This window comes from Akebia trifoliata, chromosome 8 (assembly GCF_017979445.1).
Source record: "Akebia trifoliata isolate Shusen 1 chromosome 8, ASM1797944v1, whole genome shotgun sequence".
Taxonomy (NCBI): domain Eukaryota; kingdom Viridiplantae; phylum Streptophyta; class Magnoliopsida; order Ranunculales; family Lardizabalaceae; genus Akebia; species Akebia trifoliata.
Window position 1 is genome coordinate 4,626,167 of NC_141382.1, and position 19,105 is coordinate 4,645,271.

General features: G+C 34.3%; 2 protein-coding genes across 2 annotated transcripts; one reads left to right on the top strand and one right to left on the bottom strand.

The window, feature by feature from the left end:
* Nucleotides 1-58: 58 nt before the first annotated feature.
* On the top strand, nucleotides 59-7,724 carry LOC147395607 (acyl-coenzyme A oxidase 4, peroxisomal-like). Its single transcript, XM_086450384.1, has 13 exons — nucleotides 59-233; nucleotides 2,109-2,213; nucleotides 2,544-2,650; nucleotides 2,758-2,835; nucleotides 2,919-3,042; nucleotides 3,130-3,203; nucleotides 3,297-3,356; nucleotides 3,485-3,594; nucleotides 4,018-4,177; nucleotides 4,578-4,654; nucleotides 4,747-4,918; nucleotides 5,001-5,093; nucleotides 7,426-7,724. The coding sequence occupies exons 1-13, from the start codon at nucleotides 206-208 to the stop codon at nucleotides 7,555-7,557; spliced, it is 1,320 nt and encodes a 439-aa protein (XP_086306510.1). The 5' UTR covers nucleotides 59-205; the 3' UTR covers nucleotides 7,558-7,724.
* Nucleotides 7,725-13,563: 5,839 nt separating this feature from the next.
* LOC147395608 (PHD finger-like domain-containing protein 5A) lies at nucleotides 13,564-18,802 on the bottom strand. The gene is made up of 3 exons (XM_086451215.1): nucleotides 18,614-18,802; nucleotides 18,386-18,442; nucleotides 13,564-14,120 (listed from the first exon to the last, which is right to left on the bottom strand). The coding sequence occupies exon 3, from the start codon at nucleotides 14,076-14,078 to the stop codon at nucleotides 13,746-13,748; it is 333 nt and encodes a 110-aa protein (XP_086307341.1). The 5' UTR covers nucleotides 14,079-14,120; nucleotides 18,386-18,442; nucleotides 18,614-18,802; the 3' UTR covers nucleotides 13,564-13,745.
* Nucleotides 18,803-19,105: the final 303 nt, after the last annotated feature.

A 19,105-nucleotide genomic window follows, 5' to 3' on the forward strand; every position in this document is an offset into this window, starting at 1 on the left:
ATCGTTGGACATTCATTTGTCCAGCATCGTTGGCCCCTATAAAGTCTTTGATTAAAATACTTATCGAAGCGATAACTATTTTATCTTCTTCGTCTTCGAGAGTTCGTCCGCCACTTCACATCTACTCTGCTCCGTCAAACGTTTCTCCGAGAGAAAAAATCTTTAACCTAAACCCTAATATTTCAGAGATCGAACTTCTTTCTCCATGACTATTTCTTCATCTAAGAATCAAGGTATACTTTACTGATTTACTCAGGAAATAAACAGAAGTAGTTTTTAATTTCACCTTTTTTTTTTTCTGTAGATTTTCGTTAAATATAAGCTTTATAGTTATCAAGAATCTTGTATAATTGATTTACTGGTTTTTTTTTTTTTTCTGAATCGGTTATAAAAATGGATTGATGTTGAGTTTTTGATTGATTCGTTAGCTATTTTAGTCTTTCATAATTGAGAAATACGTTTGAGTTTTTATTTAACTTTTTGTTCTTAATCTTCAAAAAAAAAAAAAAAAACACTTTTTGTTCTTAAATGCGCACTTAAGACCTGCGGTTGCAGATTCATGGCTATTTCTTCTTCTAAAAATCTAGTCGTACATCTCTTTCCACGAAAATTTTCCAGAATAGTTCTGATTTCTGAATTTCACTTTTTTCAACCTTCCTTTTCTGGAGATTTTCGTTAGATAACATATATGATCAAGATTCTTGTACGATTTACGAGAGATTTCATCTGTGAACGCTGTTACTATAAATGGATTGATTTTGAAAACTTTAAAACCTCTCTCTTTGTCATATAAGATTGATCTCAGACGAGAAAAAAAAAATCATTTTTTGATTAGCTTCTCGAGTTCTCGGCGTGAATATCTGAAGGGATCCGTGTTGAATTTTTTTTACTTTTTTCAGTGATTAGTTAGCTAGTTAAGTTTTGGAGAATAGAGAAATATGTGAAGTTTTCCCTTAACTTTTTGTTCTTAAATGCACATTTAAGACATGCATGTGAGCTTTCAATCAGATAATAGTGGTCAAACCAATAACTTCTGATCAGCAAAAATTGGAAATGAAAAAGAAAATTTTGAAGAGTGGATGGATTTTAGATTTTCTTAAAAATAAGTATAGATTTAGATTCTCTCTGAAGATCTTGAGTTCTGATCTCTGAGAAAGCCTGAGAAGAAGCTCAAATAAAATTACTTATCAACCGAACAGAAGAACTGTAAACAGTGAGATATTAATGTTATTGAGTTTATGATATTGTATTGATTTATTTTATTTTGAACTCTGTAATAAATGGATTGATTTGGAGCTCTGATTTCTTTGTCTACCTCCCCCCCCCCAAAAGGTATTTAGCATTATCAAGCTTCTTGTATGATACTGTTTCCTTTTACTTCTAAATGGAGCAATTTTGTGGAACCTTCTCTCAACCATATAGATTAAATCTTATATTAGAAATAAAAAATTGTTTTTTTGCCTCTTTCTTTGTTGATCGGCTTCTCAAGTTCGCTACCTGACGATTTGAGCGAATCAATGTTATTATGGTAAAAGAGATTGATTCACTATTATTTTTAGTTGCATAATAGGGAAACATGTGGGCATTTTCTTAAAATCAATTGCTACTGATAATTTTTATTATTATGAAGAATGTGGGCATTTTCCTAAAATCTTAAGCTCTGATTTCTCAGAAAATTTGAGGAGAACCACAAATTAAAATTTACTTATCTACTAATTAGAAAACTTGTACTATACTAAAATAAAGTTTCAGGTTCTATTTGATAGTGTAATTCAATAAGGACATGAAAGTTTCTCTGAAATCTTTCAAGAAACAGTGTCTTCAGGTGTACAGGGGTTTCTCTGCCAGTGGGGTTTTATAAGTTACCCCCCACCCACCACCACCACACATACAATTTTCTTTATATTCATCTTCTTTCCTAGATGTTTTGGGGTGTCTATTGAATTCTCTCTTTATGGTACATTTAGATTCTCTGACTATGTTGCCATAGCTTCTAGTCTTCTACCAATGATATGTACTACCTTTGGGTTTAGATTCTCTAATTGTTAATCTAGAGGATTTTTTTTTGTTGCTCAATCAAATGAAAATTTCCCTTCAATGTTGTGCAGATGATCTTTCCAAGGATTTCAAGAGTTCATATTTTGGATTACCAGCTTTGGATGTTTCTCTTGCATTCCCCCAAGCCACTCCAGCATCAGTCTTTCCCCCTAATGGTAAGATTATTGTGCTACGGATATGCACATGGGTTGTAAGTGGAATCTGTTAGGAGTGGAAGTGCTTGTTTTTATTGGTCTTAGGAGCAGTGTAATAAGGTTACTTCATCAAGCTTTTACGATTGAAATTTGAAAGAAAAATGATTTTATTCTTTATGTAGAAATATTGTGGGCATTTTCTACCATATTTTTATTTGATATACCGTTTTAGGAGAATTGTTTTAGATGTATAAGAGAAGTATCGTATATGTTTATGCTTGAGATGCGACATTTACTTCTTTTTGGTATACACTTTCTTATTTTTATGTTTTTCATCTCTTAAAACTGCAGCGTCAGATTATTATCAATTTGATGATTTATTGACTTCCGAGGAGAAGTCCCTCAGGAGAAGAATCAGAGAGGTTATGGAAAAAGAAATTGCTCCAATAATGACTGAGGTGTTGTTTTCCCTTTATTGTCAGCTATTTTTACATTTTAATCTACAATATTGAGATCCTCTACTTGAGCATTCCTGTAAATTATATGCCAAAATTTAATTTTTCAGTATTGGGAGAGGGCAGAGTTTCCATTTCATGTTATTCCAAAGCTTGGAAGCCTGAATATTGCTGGTGGCACAACTAAGGTATGTCACTTTCTGTCATGTTTATTTTCTTTTTTGGAGGTGAAAATTTGTAGATACGCTATATTATCTTTTCTAATGGTTAGGGTTATGGGTGTCCGGGGCTCTCCATCACTGGAAATGCTATTGCTACAGCAGAGGTTGCCAGAGTTGATGCTAGCTGTTCTACATTTATTTTGGTGCATTCTTCTTTGGGGATGCTCACAATTGGTAATTTTTTAATTTTGATTTTTTTGTTCACAAACTAACTGCTGGGTTGATTTGAAAACACATACTTGTTCCAACTGTCAAGAACAGCACATTGTGGGTCGGAGGAACAAAAGCAGAAATATTTACCTTCGCTGGCACAATTACGTACTGTAGCTTGCTGGGTAAGAAACTCTAAACGCAAAACACTAGAGATATTCTCAAAAAGAAGCTAGATATTTCTTATTTATTTATTGATCAGTTTATGTGTACATTAGGCTTTAACAGAGCCCGATTATGGAAGTGATGCAAGTTCTTTGAGAACTACTGCAGAAAAGGTCCAATCTCTTGATACTTTAGGGAAACTGATATATATATATATATATATATAAATTTCTTTAAACATCAAATGTTTTTAATATTAAGATTTTGATTACCATATTCTTCCTGGCATTGAGAGGAATAGGTAACTGGTGGTTGGATTCTTAATGGCCAAAAGCGCTGGATAGGAAACAGTACTTTTGCAGATGTGTTGATTATTTTTGCTCGGAACACGTCGACAAATCAGATAAATGGGTCAGTAGCATACAAGTTTCATTTGCATATAGACCAATGTACACAATATATCTGTCTGGGTGTCGCACATGCCTGGAACAGAAGATCTACCGCATTTAGATTGGATGATGAAAGCTTGTAATGATCTGATTTTTAGTATTCTTGGAGAAATTTATGATCGGCTGCCCCTATTTACTCTATAATCAGATGTTTAGGATGATTAGTTTGGGCTAGTGGTCCTTATATGCCATGGTCATGGTCTATAAGAACCACACCATATTTCAGACCAGCAGTGATAACATCTAATTTGTATTTGTATTATTTACTTTTCAAGTTACTTGACGTCATACTTGCAACATCCAACTATGGAATTGATGATAAAGCGAAATTTTTGTATAGGTATTCCTTTTCGTAAAATGCTTGTGATTCTGTGTCTGCTTTCAGATTTATTGTAAAGAAAGATACCCTGGGATTGACAGCAACTAAAATAGAAAACAAAATTGGACTAAGGATGGTTCAGAATGGGGATATTCTCTTGAAGAAAGTATTTGTTCCTGACGAGGACAGGTTACCTGGAATTAATTCCTTTCAGGATACAAATAAGGTATGATAATACACAGTTCTCTTAAGGAATGTAGTTTAGATTTTTTGTGTACTGTGCAGGGTTGTAATCCATTGGATCTTTCTTTAAATGCATATTGGTATGGATAACGGATTTCACTAATGCCAACCAACACTTCTAGTTGTTTGAGAAAATTACATCCTCGAAACGTGGTCATCACTTATGTTGTGGATGCTAATATTGTTTATTTTAGTGAATGATTTTGAGGTTTACTGGTGCTTGAATGTTGGAAGTATATTGGACTTTTTTTTTCCTTCATGTTTTTATTATAGAATTTCCCTAATGAATAAACTACCCCACGTTTCTTGGATTCTTGTATGCTTATGACTGCCTCTCATCTTCTTTTCACTAGTTTCACCTAATTAACTTCTACTTTAAACAGGTACTCGCAGTTTCACGTGTCATGGTTGCTTGGCAACCACTTGGTATTTCGATGGGTGTCTATGATATGTGTCTTAGGTAGAGAAAAAAATATATTATTTATTCTCTTTGTGCTCTGTTATATTCCCGAAAAAGTACCATTTTCTAACTCGTAAGAAACTGAAAATTAGGTATTTGAAAGAGAGGAAGCAGTTTGGAGCTCCATTGGCATCATTCCAAATTAACCAAGTGAAACTTGTTCGCATGTTGGGTAACGTTCAAGCAATGTTCCTTGTTGGTTGGCGACTTTGCAAGCTTTATGAGTCGGGAAAGATGACAATTGGTCATGCTAGTCTGGGAAAGGTAACTAGGCTGCATCAAATACATACTTTTGAAAGTAATACTGATTCCAGTACCAATTAATAACACATATCTTAATGTCTAGGCCTGGATTAGCTCACAAGCAAGGGAGACAGTTTCTCTTGGGAGAGAGTTGCTGGGTGGCAATGGAATCATAGCTGATTTTCTAGTTGCAAAGGTTTGTACACATTTCTGTTGCTTCTAGAAATCTTGGTTGACCCCATTTATTAATTTTTTTTTAAACTGGATTTACGCATTTGATGGTGTTGATGGTATCAGTTTCTGCTTTTAATTTGATTACATTCAGATTAGACATTCAGGATGAAAGAGATTCTAGTATATCCAGCAATTCTTTTAACCAATGTCCTGAAACTTTATTTCCCTTACTTGAGTACACTGGTATACTTGGGAAAGCAGATAACCTTAGTGAGACACTCGATGGACATGTCAATGTTGCATTTTAGTTTTGAAAATTAAATTGTTAAGGGCATTCAGCAATAAAGTCAAAATTTATCCTAGATAAATTATCTTGTTTATTGTATTTTAAGCTTCATCAATATTTATTTCTTGTACCTTTTATTAAATGGTGTTCTAGCTTTATACTGAAAATGCTCCTAAATATTTTCAAGGCAGACTCTTGTTTTTTCCATGGTTTTGTTTTGATTTGCTAAAGAACCTGGTCCAATTTGGTTTTTTTACTTATCCCGATGCCCCTTTTAAGCATTTTTATTAGGATTGTGTTAACGTGTGTCCTGATCACACATTAAAATGCAGTAAATGTACTTTAGAAATTGGAATTTGAGGGTATTTTGGTAAAAAATAATAATTTTAAGGGAATTTTCGGTACAAAATCCAATTTCCAAAGTGTATTTATTGCACTTTAACGTGTGCCCTTAGGGCACACTATAACAAGACCCTTTTTGTTAACCTGTTTTTACATTATAAATTATTGTTGGTCTGGGCGAAGACTAGATGATGCAGGACATCACTAGATAGAGTTCCCTTTCATTATTTGTGTTTCCAATTCAAATGGAGACCCAAAAGTTGTTTTTATTTTCTGCCATTTTGGGACGAACCATGAAATCATTGTTTTTTGAGGAGGCTTCTAGCATTTTGGGGGGGCCTTATTCCAAACCAAATCTTGAATTTTTCATATTGTTACTTGTTAATCATTGAAGAGTATTGAACCTATAAATTTTGGTGTCTCTATATGTTAAAATTTTCAAAATTTAGAAATCAAAAGAGTTCCATTTGTGACACCTCTCAAATTCTCTCTATACGGCATCAAAGCCTTATCCCAAAAATTTGGGGTCGGTAAACAAATTTTGTTCCTCCATTCAATTTTGTCTAGAGTCACATCTACTTTTATCACAAGCTTCTTCTTATATCCATCCACCTTCTCTATGTCAATCCACGTTCATCTGGGTCTTCCTTTTACTCTTTTTATCTTTCAAGTACATTCCTTCTAACCGAGGATGTAGTCGGCCTTTGTTGAACATACTCAACCCATCTCAATCGACTCTCTTAATTTATTGCTTATTACCTATTTTGATGCTATTGGCCTCTTGCTACATTTTCTTGAATGCATTCATTTCTAGTTTTATCTTGTTTGTACTTAATCAAAAAAATCATTAATCCTATTTATTGAGCATCCAAGTATGCCATGAATAATTTATATGTTCTGTTCAAATGTTATAGCTGACAATTTATCTCAGTTTATTGTAATGACATATGTTTTGACAGTTATGACTATTTTCCATGTAAATTAATTTATGCAATGTTGATGTTTTTGAACCTATCATGGATCTTGGTCAAAGTTTGACTTATCGAGACCCTCCAATTGTTCTGTTTTCGGTTTTCAGGCGTTTTCAAAATTTAGAAATCAAAGAGTTCCATTTGTGACACCTCTCAAATTCTCTCTATACGCATTCAAAGCCTTATCCCAAAAATTTGGGGTCGGTAAACAAATTTTGTTCCTCCATTCAATTTTGTCCAGAATCACATCTACTTTATCGCAAGCTTCTTCTTATATCCATCCACCTTCTCTATGTTCAATCCACGTTCATCTGGGTCTTCCTTTTTACTCTTTTTATCTCTTCAAGTACATTCCTTCTAACCGAGGATGTAGTCGGCCTTTGTTGAACATACTCAACCCATCTCAATCGACTCTCTTAATTTATTGCTTATTACCTATTTTGATGCTATTGGCCTCTTGCTACATTTTCTTGAATGCATTCATTTCTAGTTTTATCTTGTTTGTACTTAATCAAAAAAATCATTAATCCTATTTATTGAGCATCCAAGTATGCCATGAATAATTTATATGTTTCTGTTCAAATGTTATAGCTGACAATTTATCTCAGTTTATTGTAATGACATATGTTTTGACAGTTATGACTATTTTCCATGTAAATTAATTTATGCAATGTTCATGTTTTTTAACCTATCATGGATCTTGGTCAAAGTTTGACTTATCGAGACCCTCCAATTGTTCTGTTTTCGGTTTTCAGGCGTTCTGTGATTTGGAGCCAATCTTCACATATGAAGGAACTTATGATATAAACAGCATGGTGACTGGGAGAGAAATCACAGGAATCTCAAGCTTCAAACCCGCTGCATTGAAGCAACATAGCCGCATGTGACATAGTAAGCTCTTTTCCTCTCCTATTGGACCTGTAAACTTAGTTAATAAAGGGTAATCTAGTAGTCTAGATTACTATTCGTCTATGGTGAGGGAAGATAATAAAAACTACGTGGATGTACGGGAGGAATATTTAATCAAAATGGTTGATCTTGTTTATTTTCTTTATTTTTTCTGTTTAATTTCTTGGAGTCCTCATTTGTAGGCTACTAGTCTTGACATCGTTTCTTTATCTATTAAAAAAAAATAATAATGATAATTTAATAACACCGCTGATCCAAATTGCTCAATTGATGGCCGGCCCTATTTTGGAAAGGGGGCTTTAACCACCAGAGCTAGGGTTATCAATGGATCTGATCGAGAGAGAAAATCAGATCGGATCCATTCCAATTCAATGACTTTGGACCTGGATTGAGGATTTGGGTTTTGTTAAGTTGGTAAGGCTTGTGAAGTGTCAGAGCACACCATCTCAGTTCAGAACCCATTGAACCCGCCTTCTTCTCTGTTGACAATTAACTGTGCTTACCCAGTGAAAAAATTAAGTATTATATGTTTTATTTAAATATACAAAGATTATTTAGATTTTATATTAATATTTTGTTTTATAGTATGAGTGTTAGGACCTTATTGACCAGAGTGGGTGTGGGAGTGGGTACGCGAGAGCGTCTAATTCCAAAATGCCCTCAAGTCGGCAGGAGCACCTCCACAACATGTCAATTAGTTGAGAATATTTATATATATATACATGACACCTCCTTTATAATATTACTATTAAATTCAATTAAAGAAGTCTAACTTTGAAACTAACAGAAAATATTACTTGAATTTTAACTTTCAAGTTCATAAATAAAGTATACTATATAATTGTTCAAATAATAAAGTATAAAAACAGAAAAAGAAATGTGGAGATCAATCAATCCAAGCATGGCCTTTTGCCACGTGCAAGCTCATGAAGCCTTTGTTCTTGAGTTGAAATGCAATGTCTTTCAGCCTAGCTTCCTCGAGATGAAGTAAATGTTGTAACGAGGGTTCTCTAAATGTGTCAAATAGTTGAGTAATTAGAAGTCCAGTGAATGGATTCTCTAAAGGAAAATGTAACCTAGGAAAAATGTAATGAATATTTTATTTTAAATATAGTTTGATACTTGCTTTGAATTATGACGTATCTAAAACATATTGATTTTTCGGATTGAATTGGATCCGGAATCAAATAAAAAATTATATAATCAGGTTTGGAATTTAATACAACGGACCCAGTTTGGGCCTAAGGGTGCTGCAGTGCAGAGGTTGTTCCCACCACTTTGGGACTGAGCCTTTCCGAATAATAAAGACAAAAAAGTACTTCTTTTCCTCGGTAAAGTCAAAATCAGATTTACTTTCTCTCGTCCCGTAAGAATTTTAGACAGAGACAGTCTGGGCCTAATAAATTAGTTGTACCGATATAATTGTGGTTAGGGTCATTAATAAAGTTTTCGTTTATGGACTCCCCCCTTATATATCTGGGTGGGGAAGGATTTTGTGGTTGGAGTCATTAATAGGTAGGTATCAAATCTTGTGATTGATATCTTGTAACATATTTTATTTTAATGAGTGGACAAAGATGTTAATGATGAAATTGAATGGATAGGAATCACTGATTGAAAAAGATTGAAGACGGTTAATCAATGATGTTCATTTTTAGGTTTTGAGTCGTTGGAGTTCTATCTATCATCAATGAACTCTGGACTCTGGACTCATCTATACAAGTCTCATTTTTGACGCGGATAGCTCATCTTGTCTCGGTATCTCAGACTAACTATTTAATTTGGACAGTTGCTATTGCCACACCAACTGTGCTCAATTTTTTATTTTTCTTTTATATTGGAATTGGTGTGGCATTAGTAAAAGTTGCTGTGGCATTATTAGCTCTCTTAATTTAATTAAAGACCCTCGCTGCAGTAATCGAGGTATAACACTGTACAGAGAGAACCATCAATTTTTCTCTAATGATAACTCCGCTCTTACATTCCCCTCTGTGCCACTCTGTAATTTCTTTTTTTTTTTTTAATAAATGAGCTGATGTGGCAGTGTGCAGAAAAATCTACATTGCCACATCAGCACAGTATTTAACATGCACATTCTTCTTTGTTAGTATTATTATTATTATAAATATTATACGGATTTATATTATATGGATCGATAGGTGTTCAGTAATATATAAATATAAATATTTAAAAGGTTATTTTAATAACTCCTAGAGGCGAATTTACAGTGCCCCCCTCTCAAAAATTTTAAGAGTCTATGGATTAATGAGTTATTGCGACAGATATTAAGGCGAATAAAATATCCGTTGCCATTGCCCACATAAAATTAAAAAAATTCCACTCATGATTATCCCAACAAGGGAAAAATCCTAACGCTGCCCCTTCAAAATTGATGATATTAGGGTTACTCCCTTTAAAAATCAAGATTAGACTTATCCCCTTTAACTGAAAGTCAGCATTTTTCATTGATCATGTAATCTTTATTTTATTCGAGTTTTGATTTAGCAAGGTAAGTTGTTGAATGATATATTTTTTTTAATGGGTTCTTGAATGGAATTTTGAATGAATATCTAATTTTAATCTTTAATCCATCATTTTGACAATCATGGTTTCAAAACTGTGTTTGATGTCTCTTCTCGTCCATGGACGAGACCAAGTTGTCTTGGATGAGAATTCATTAAACACGGTTTACATTGATTAATTTACAAATATTTTTAAATTAAGATAATTATAATTTTGTAATAAAATAACATAGATAATGAGATGTTTAATCATAAAATCACGTGTTTATTTATATAATGTGCAAATCCGTATCGTTACTTAACGAGACCAAGATGACTTAAGCAAGTCATCTCAATCTCGGACGAGATTTAAAACCATGTTGTCAATGAAAGGGGCAAATCTAATATTGCATTTTGCAGGGTCAACTCTCTAAGAAAGCCATTTTTTTTTGGGTGGGGGGGTGTCTATTTAAAATTGGATTGCAATGCTAAGAGCCTAAGACTCATTAGTAGAATCATAAGCACACACATAATCCCTATCGTAAATACTGGATATCGAACGGTTGAGATTTATCTTCGGATACACGAAATACACATAAGATACACGTTTCACCTGTTACTCTTAAGCAAATCCTTTGTAATGTGTTTTTCCTGTAGCACCGTATAGTACTTTTTCCACAAAACAATGAGTGTCGGGTCGAGGAAAATAATAGGTTTATGGCTTATATCAGTTTTTGGAAATAAAAATAAAAGTATTTTTAACATAATAAAAGGCTTTAAAAATCAAGTCACCGAACTCTTAAATTTCAACAACCAGATTTACTCTTTTTGATGTTGCTTTAATTCTTGTACTATATTTTTTAACAATTATTTATGTATTTTATATTTAGAATTTGGATCATTATATGCATTTTTTTTTCTCATTTAACTCAAAATTTCTCGATATTATATTTACAGTTGTGACATAATTATATGAACCAAATTGACTCATGAAAAATGAATCAAGAAAAAACATACCATAACGATCTTGTAAGCGCAAGATCCAACTGTTGGGACTTATCCTTGAGTTAAGTATACAAGGGATATTTATTATTGGGATACCATAAAATCCCGACAATTTGATTTCGCTCTTACACTACAAATTAAACAATAATCTTGTTTTTTTAGCATTCATAAATTTTATGTTCTACATTAATGTGGAACCCATTTACGTTTTCGGGTGCCAGTGGTTGTTAGGTCCATATGACCCAATCTTATATATATTATATATAGGTCCGTGTCAAAGACTATAATGCTTCTCCGTCTTATTGGTGTCAAAGAATTATATGTATATATCTATATATATATATATATATATATATATATATATGTATGAGGGGAATCATGGGACATATTATATGTAAAAAACAATGGTTTTTCAAAATATAGGTTAGAGGTTTTCGATTGAGCTGATTTTTTGTGAGGTTTTCTTTTTTACTACCTGATTCAGAGTGGATGGTAAATATGAATATTGCTAAGAGACAAGTTTACAATCTCAATTTTTGGACACATTATTATCTTTACTTTATAATGAATTCATCGGATCCCCCCAACATCATATTGAACAAGCAAATGAAGAATTCTCTGGAGACGAAACGTTACTCATACAAAAGGATAGATCTTGAAAAGCATTATGATAACATGCTAGAGATTCTAAACCATAAATGGTATGGAATTATGGATGATGTGAAAAGAGTGTTGTTTTAGGGAAAGTCTCCCATTCGTGGTTTCAGAAAGAAACAAAAGTGGAATTTTACCTCAAAAAGATAAAAAAGATCAAAGGAAAGACATCTTCTTAATGTTTTATTAGTCAAAAATCTAACCATTTCTCTAAGAACAACCCCCACAAAGAGAAGTGGATCAAGATTATCCAACAAATTGCTCAACTAATAGATTCAGAATTTTCAGGTTAAGAATCGATGTTTTCACTCGATGACGATTTCTTTCCTGGTTCGTTACTAGCAATCAATTGTTTTGGTAGTGAAAATGATCTGGACAAGTTTGATAAACAGTCCCAAACTTTTGACATTGACATAATATATACTTCTGAATCCTCTAAGATAATCTCTCTTACCCAACTTGTCGCAATAGCTCAAGTTCATATCCTTCTTGAAATTTATGCAAAACCTATTCCAATAATCGCCCTTTCGACATTGGAGCAGCCGCAACCATCATCAATCCTACAATCCTTCTCACAGTTATTGGAAACCTTCTGAGCAATCTGTCTGACCAAAATTAGCAAACCGATTTTGATTCGGATCTTCCCTAACCTTCCCCAACCTTGCCATCAAATATCAAGTTGTTGGATCTCACCTTACTAGTAAAGATCTCCTACTTATTGGTTTTGACATCCTTCACAAGCTACTCCCAACTCTTCGATGGTCCCGTAAGGGCTTCATCATAAAGCCACTTTTCTTATTTGGTTCCAAATCCCAAAACTTCATTTTCTTGACCCATATGTACCAATAAAAACATAAACTCTTAAATGAATGTTGAGCTAGCAATCATTTTGAGTCTCTCTCCAAACATCCAAAACCCCTCAAGGAAATTTATGATGTTCTTCCAAACTCAAAAGTTGTTCAACAACTCCTTAGGCTTGTAACTTAATTATATGCCAACTAAATAATGTTAGTCCAGCTGAAATACTGACAGCAGTAACATTCACAATAACATCTACTAGAGCATTTAGAAGACGCCTACTTGGAGTTCCTGCATGCATGGCATGAGCAAATTCTCTCTGTCACAATGAATGATCTAACCCATACACTGACTAGAGCAGGGTATCTTTTTAATTAAAGAATCTTTCAAACCGAAAATTGTTTGTCCTCGTCTCTTTACATAATTTAATTTCTCAAGCAAAAGTAATTAAACCAAAACACACGGAGGTCTTTGAAAAAATTTGTTAGTTGCAGTCCATAACACAGTGGAGCGAATGCAATCAGAGAAAGAACTGAGAATATAGAACTGTTACCAAAAGGATTTGAAAAAATATAAAAATGAAGCAGATGAGGAAAGAAAGAACTGATTCTCTGAAACTACAGAACGGATGAAGGATACAGGTGAAATTGCCTTTCTGCAGAGGCATCGTTGAATGGTACCTCCATCTCATCTTATTGAGCAGTCCAAAGAAAGACGTGTCAAATCTCAATTGCAAATTAGAAAATTTATATTATCCACTAACAATAAAAACCGCTTTGGATGATAAATAACTCTCCTAAAGCTTACTTAGGAAGGCAGAATGATTAGAAAGTGAAATTTAAATTTAAAAATTTAAATTAAAAATGGGTTAATGATGAGGTGTAAAGACCAAAATTTTGGCTATAAAGTACTAGTAACTATTAGTTCTTGCTACTTAAAAGTCTCCAGAAGCACAAATTATATTGCCACTACAATTTCTCACACAGAATGTAACACTAGACATTCAAAATATCAAAACTGCAGATATATTGCAAAGCAACCAGAATGTCATTACTTTTAAGATGGTAACAGTACAGAATACCATATTAATAATAACCTCATCTACTCCAATTGATATTTCTTAGGAAAAGAGAAAATCTTCACTTGTAACATGCACAAGTGAAAAAGACAGATAACTAGGGGTAAGAAAGAAAATATTACCATATACTTCATCGTTTCTTAAACCCATATTTCTTCCGTTCATAAAAGAGATCAGTTTTTGCACTCCCTAAATTGACAATCTTCGGGCAACCATCCCTGTCTTTCTCCTGCTGAGTGCACTCTTTGCAGTAATAGGCATCAGAGATCCCAACCCCTCCACATATCACACATCGGCCCTGGAATGACCCATAGTTGCATTCATCGCAGACCCGGACGAGTGTGCAAGGGCGCACATAAGAGTCGCAGATCACACACTTACCATCACACTTCTCACACAGCCGCCCAATAGCAATTCCTGGCTGCTTCCTGCACATAATCAAATCAGGATGATGCTTTGCCATGCTTCTCCAACACTCTTTAGTTCCTCAGATGTGCCTAAACCCCTGTAGATATTTCATATAAAAAATTAGTAACTTTTTCCTTGCAAGTAAAAAAATTGGGAAAAAATATAAAGCAATGTCTACCTACAATTGTAGGCGATGGATCCAAAGATCTAGCTATTAACTACCTATATTGGTGGCAATGAGTGCAAGCCATAACCTGGTCCACCCAAACATGATATGTTGTCTTCCCCACCCATAATTAAGAATTCAATGAATCATTTATGAACTTTCCATACTATTCGCAAAATTAATTATGCGGCGTTCCATTTCAAATAATTAAAATTAGTCCACAAGTGCAGGACTTGGCATTTTTTATAGGGTTAAGCATCAAGGTGGGGTTTCAATCCCAGTTATGTGGTTTTACCACAAATATACTTCATCACCTCACCCGGATTTTTTGTCAACACATTGATGATTTGTGTACACAAGAAAAGAAAAAAGAGGGGGGGGCTAAACTAAACTGGCATAGACATCTTCCCCCACCATACTTGCAAAATGTTTACACTGTTTTTTTTTTTTGTGTGTGTGTGTGGTTGTTGAGGAATATTTTGATAGAAGTTTAAATTGCATCCACATTATGTTTGAATATTTCCCATACCATATTTTCTCAATAAGCCAAATTGCAATGCCTTCACCGATGAGCATAAAAATGTGAATACATTAAGTTATAAACAGGGGAACCAATCAATGGGTCGCATCTAAGAGATATCCGGCATCATGAAGGTGGGCAATTTTTCAGGTAGCCCACTCCTTGAGATTTGTACTATAATTAATGCCTTCTTCTCCAGCAAGTTGTCATGTCTCCAATCATCTTCTCCCAATAAGGTGGTTGAGCTTTTGGTCGTCTTCTCCGGTGGTTTAAACGGTCGAGACACCAATGTGGTGCCGGCCTACGAGGCTCCGACAATCAAGCTAGAGATCAAATAAATTGCAGAGCAAAAGTAGGTAACGCAAGAAAGTTTAGAATTTGGTCCCTTTGAATGGAGGGGTCTGTCCCTCTTACAGACTTGGATGGGCAGTTAGAAGCATCACATGTCATTCCTAATTTCTCATCCGCTAACCCATGCACGCTCAGAAATTATGGACAATAATAACCACAATCTTTAATTTTGAAAATGGACATAAGGAGTGGGCTTGACAGAGTAATTGTTAAACTCAATGGTGATTTGATATCCCGAATTGAATCAGTCAAGCTATGCTCTTGCGAAGCGCTTGGATTGAACCTAAACAATCCAAACAAACGATAGAGTGTGGAGCTTTTGTGGCCGTGTCGGAGCTTGGTGGGTTAGATTGTACCATTTATAATTGTTGTAAGAGATAGCCATGAGAGTGGCGCAATCTACTTGTGGGAGGCTTAAGGGTAGAACCAATAGTGAGAACTCCTATGGTCAAACTCTCTACCCTTGCATGGTCTCTTCTTCCTATTGGAATCATAAGGAGAGTGCTCAATCTATTCTTCAGGTTGGAATTATAAGATCGACCCATAGAGCCTTGTCATAGGGCCAAGCCATGACGTTGAACAATAGGGGGTCAAACAATAGGACAAAACCAAGGGGTCAAACCACAAAACCAATCCATGGGGATCAAACTGTAGGGCCGAACTCTCTGCCCATGGGGGTAGAGGATTCGGCCTCTTGGAATTCTTAGAATCCCTTAGATCTTTTTGTAATCCCGGGGAATATGTACTTCTTTTGCTCTTACAATGAATGTAACTAATTAGATGATCAAAACCACTGAAGCACATATTTCAGTAACAAGCTATTTCATTTTTATAATCATCCCAAAGAACATATTCGATTGATGCAATCACCCAATCATAATTTAAGGTAAAAATAATCCAATAGGTGGCAGTGGGACCATTGAATGTGCACTCCAGTATTACACATCTACTAGCACGCCACTAGTAGAACACCCTAACCCAATGGGGTACTTAGTTTCTCTAGCCATTATCATCATTTATGCATTATCCCAAATATTGAGGTTGGTAGCATAAATCACAATTCGCCACTTAACTCTATCTTAAGCCATATCTTCAATAATGCATTATGTCTCTGCATATTTTACTATTACCTCCATCTATGCCATTTCTAATCTTCCTTTCACCTTTTAAAGTATTCAACTTGTACTAAAGCACTCCTTCATTAGTCTTTGTTATACACATGCGGAAATCATCTCAATCGAGTTTCTTGTATTTTAATCTACCAAGGATATTTCCATATTACCTCAAATATACTCATTTTTATTTTGTCTTTCCCAGTCTTTATAACTCATCCATCTCCACCTCATCTTTGCTACATTCATTCTCTGAAGATGTAATCAGTCGACTGCCAACTATCTAGTTTAACAATGGCAGGTCCTATTTATCTTTCAAAGTTTTCTTAATCTCTCTGAATCAGTCACATCATACTCAAGAAACACTCCACTTTATCCATCAAACACCAACGTCACAGGCCACATCCATCACCAAAATTTCCTTGTCTTTATAAATAATAAAACTTATATTCATTAGGACTACCCTTATTGAAGTCATTGAGATGTTGTTTTATATATCAATATTAATTAGCGTCTTATTAATCAGAGTGCCCATAATAAGTTGCATTGCATATATTTTTATCTTAGTCCTATTAATGTTGAAACCTTTCATTTCCAAGCTATTCCAACATAATTATAGTTTTAAATTTACTCTCTGCAGTTTTATCGACAAACACTCTATCATATGGAAATAACATGTGCCAAGGAACTATCCTTCAATAAGTTAATCCATGATACTGCAATAAGGTCTGAGCTTATATCTAATCCCTAGTGAAAGCCCATTGTATATAATACTTGATTATCTCGCAACCAACTAGTATAATACCAGTTATAACTCCAAAATATAGGTCCTTAATAATATCTAGTTACGTGCTCCTTCTTCCTCATACCCACAAAATTAACTTTGAGGACTCCATCTCAAGTTATTTAGTCAAAAAAGCAAACCATGTTTAGTTTCTTCCTCTTTTCTTGAAACCTTTCCATGAATTGTCTAAGAAGATAGTCTTGATAGTTGCTCTCCCAAGCACAAAGCCATACAAGCTATTTGATACAACCATTTCTTCTCTTAACATTTTTATCTTCATTTTCTCCCACAATTTCAAAATGTGACTTACAATATTTGTCCCACATAATTAGTACTATTGTGCATTTCTCCTTTATTCTAATAGAGGAACCAGAAAACTCCATTCATTTTGCATTTTCTTAGTGTCAAAAATCTTGTTAAAAACTTAGTTAACCAAAACAAACCAGTCTCTAATGCACTTCCAATCCTTCATCAAAACACCATTTTGGCCTAAAATTTCTATTATTCCTAACACGGTAACAGACTAACAGTAACAGTCCACCTTGTACCTTAAATGGAGCCTTCCCATTATCGGATCGACCTGAAATTTTTACCATGCTTTAAGAACCCTTTGATCTAAATCATGTCCAAAATTCAGCTCGAACCAAAAACTGAATCTCAAGTAATGATTTTGTTTTTATATTGCTTCCATATTTCCTGCTTTCAAACCTTAAATGGGTGCCTTCCAATTTCAGATTGACCTGATTTTTTTACTATGCTTTAAGAACCTATGATTTAGAATCATATCCAAAATTCAGCTGGAAGCAACGGCTGCATCCCATTTTTCAAGGCCTCTCAATCTCTCTCTCTCTCTCTTTGATTGTTCACCTTGTGTTTATGATTCTTGCCCTATTTTTTATGATTGAATATATGCTAAAATTAAGTTTTTAGAACCAGTAAATATTTACTCATGATCATGGGCAATTTTTCGGGTTGCTCATTCCTTGAGATCTGTATTATAATTAATGTCTTCTTGTCATGAGAGAAGTATTATATCCGGTCATCTTTTATGGTGACCTAACCTGCAAAGACACCGTTGTGGTGTCGACTACAATGTCTCCAACGATCAAATAAAGAGACCCTTTATTCGTAAATTATAAAAAATAAAAATAAAAAACCTCATTTGAACAACATCACATTGAGACCATTTTTGCTCTATAATTCATACACTCGCTTGGAGATCAAACTCACAAAATTATATTTGACATACAACAGTGTAAAAAACCCAAGAACTTGTTTTTATTGGGGAAAAAAACACTAAACGAAATAAAATAGAGATTCATACCAACCAAACATAGAGAGAGAGAGAGAGAGAAACCCTAATCTTTTGCAATCTTATAAAATAAAATTATTGAGAGAGAACAAAGAGAAATAGATATGGAGTCCATACCTGTTATGGATGATGGGGAGATCCCTATTCCACTTCAAATCAAAGCGTGCTTGCAACCTATAAAATAGAAACCAAATCGGAAAAAAAACAAAAAAAAACAAAACAAAACAAAACAAAAAACCCATTCCATACAAGATAAATAGATAGCTAGATAATTAAAACCCTATGTTGCTTCGAGTATCCCAAAATTAATATAAAAAGAGTGATGAGAGGAAAGAGAGAGAGTACCTGTCTTCGTCGAGCTCTTGTTACTTCGTCTACTACAGTCTACAGTTGGGGGGGAAGGGAGAGAGTTTTTAGTACCTTTTGTTGAGAGAGATGATACTATTGGCACCCCAACTCTTACTTATTTCACTCCAAGTTCTTAAATTGTTTGCCAGACCCCAATTAAAGATTACAACACCTCATTCAAACATTACAACCTCTAGACTCAAATTAGGGATTTTTCCCAATAAGTGCGCATGTCCAAATTCTGGTTTCGATACACTTCATTTTAATTCCCAAAAACATGCTTTTTCTTGTAAATTCGTCATTTTTTTATTTTTTTTATTTTATACAATGATATTCCCTTGACAACGGGCCTTGGTACCGTACATGGGCTTGTGCCCAGTCCATAAACCATTGGGCCTTATCTGACAGACTAGTCTACTAGGCAACATTGACTCGACCCACACAACCACCCTTTGTTAGGTAAGTCAGGAGGCTTTGGAGGATCGAACA

Coding starts and splice junctions, on each gene's coding strand:
- LOC147395608 (XM_086451215.1), bottom strand. CDS start 14,078: ATGGCAAAGCATCATCCTGATTTGATTATGTGCAGGAAGCAGCCAGGA.
- LOC147395607 (XM_086450384.1), top strand. CDS start 206: ATGACTATTTCTTCATCTAAGAATCAAG. Junction 3,357..3,484: donor TGAGAACTACTGCAGAAAAG/GTCCAATCTCTT, acceptor TGAGAGGAATAG/GTAACTGGTGGTTGGATTCT. Junction 4,178..4,577: donor CCTTTCAGGATACAAATAAG/GTATGATAATAC, acceptor TACTTTAAACAG/GTACTCGCAGTTTCACGTGT.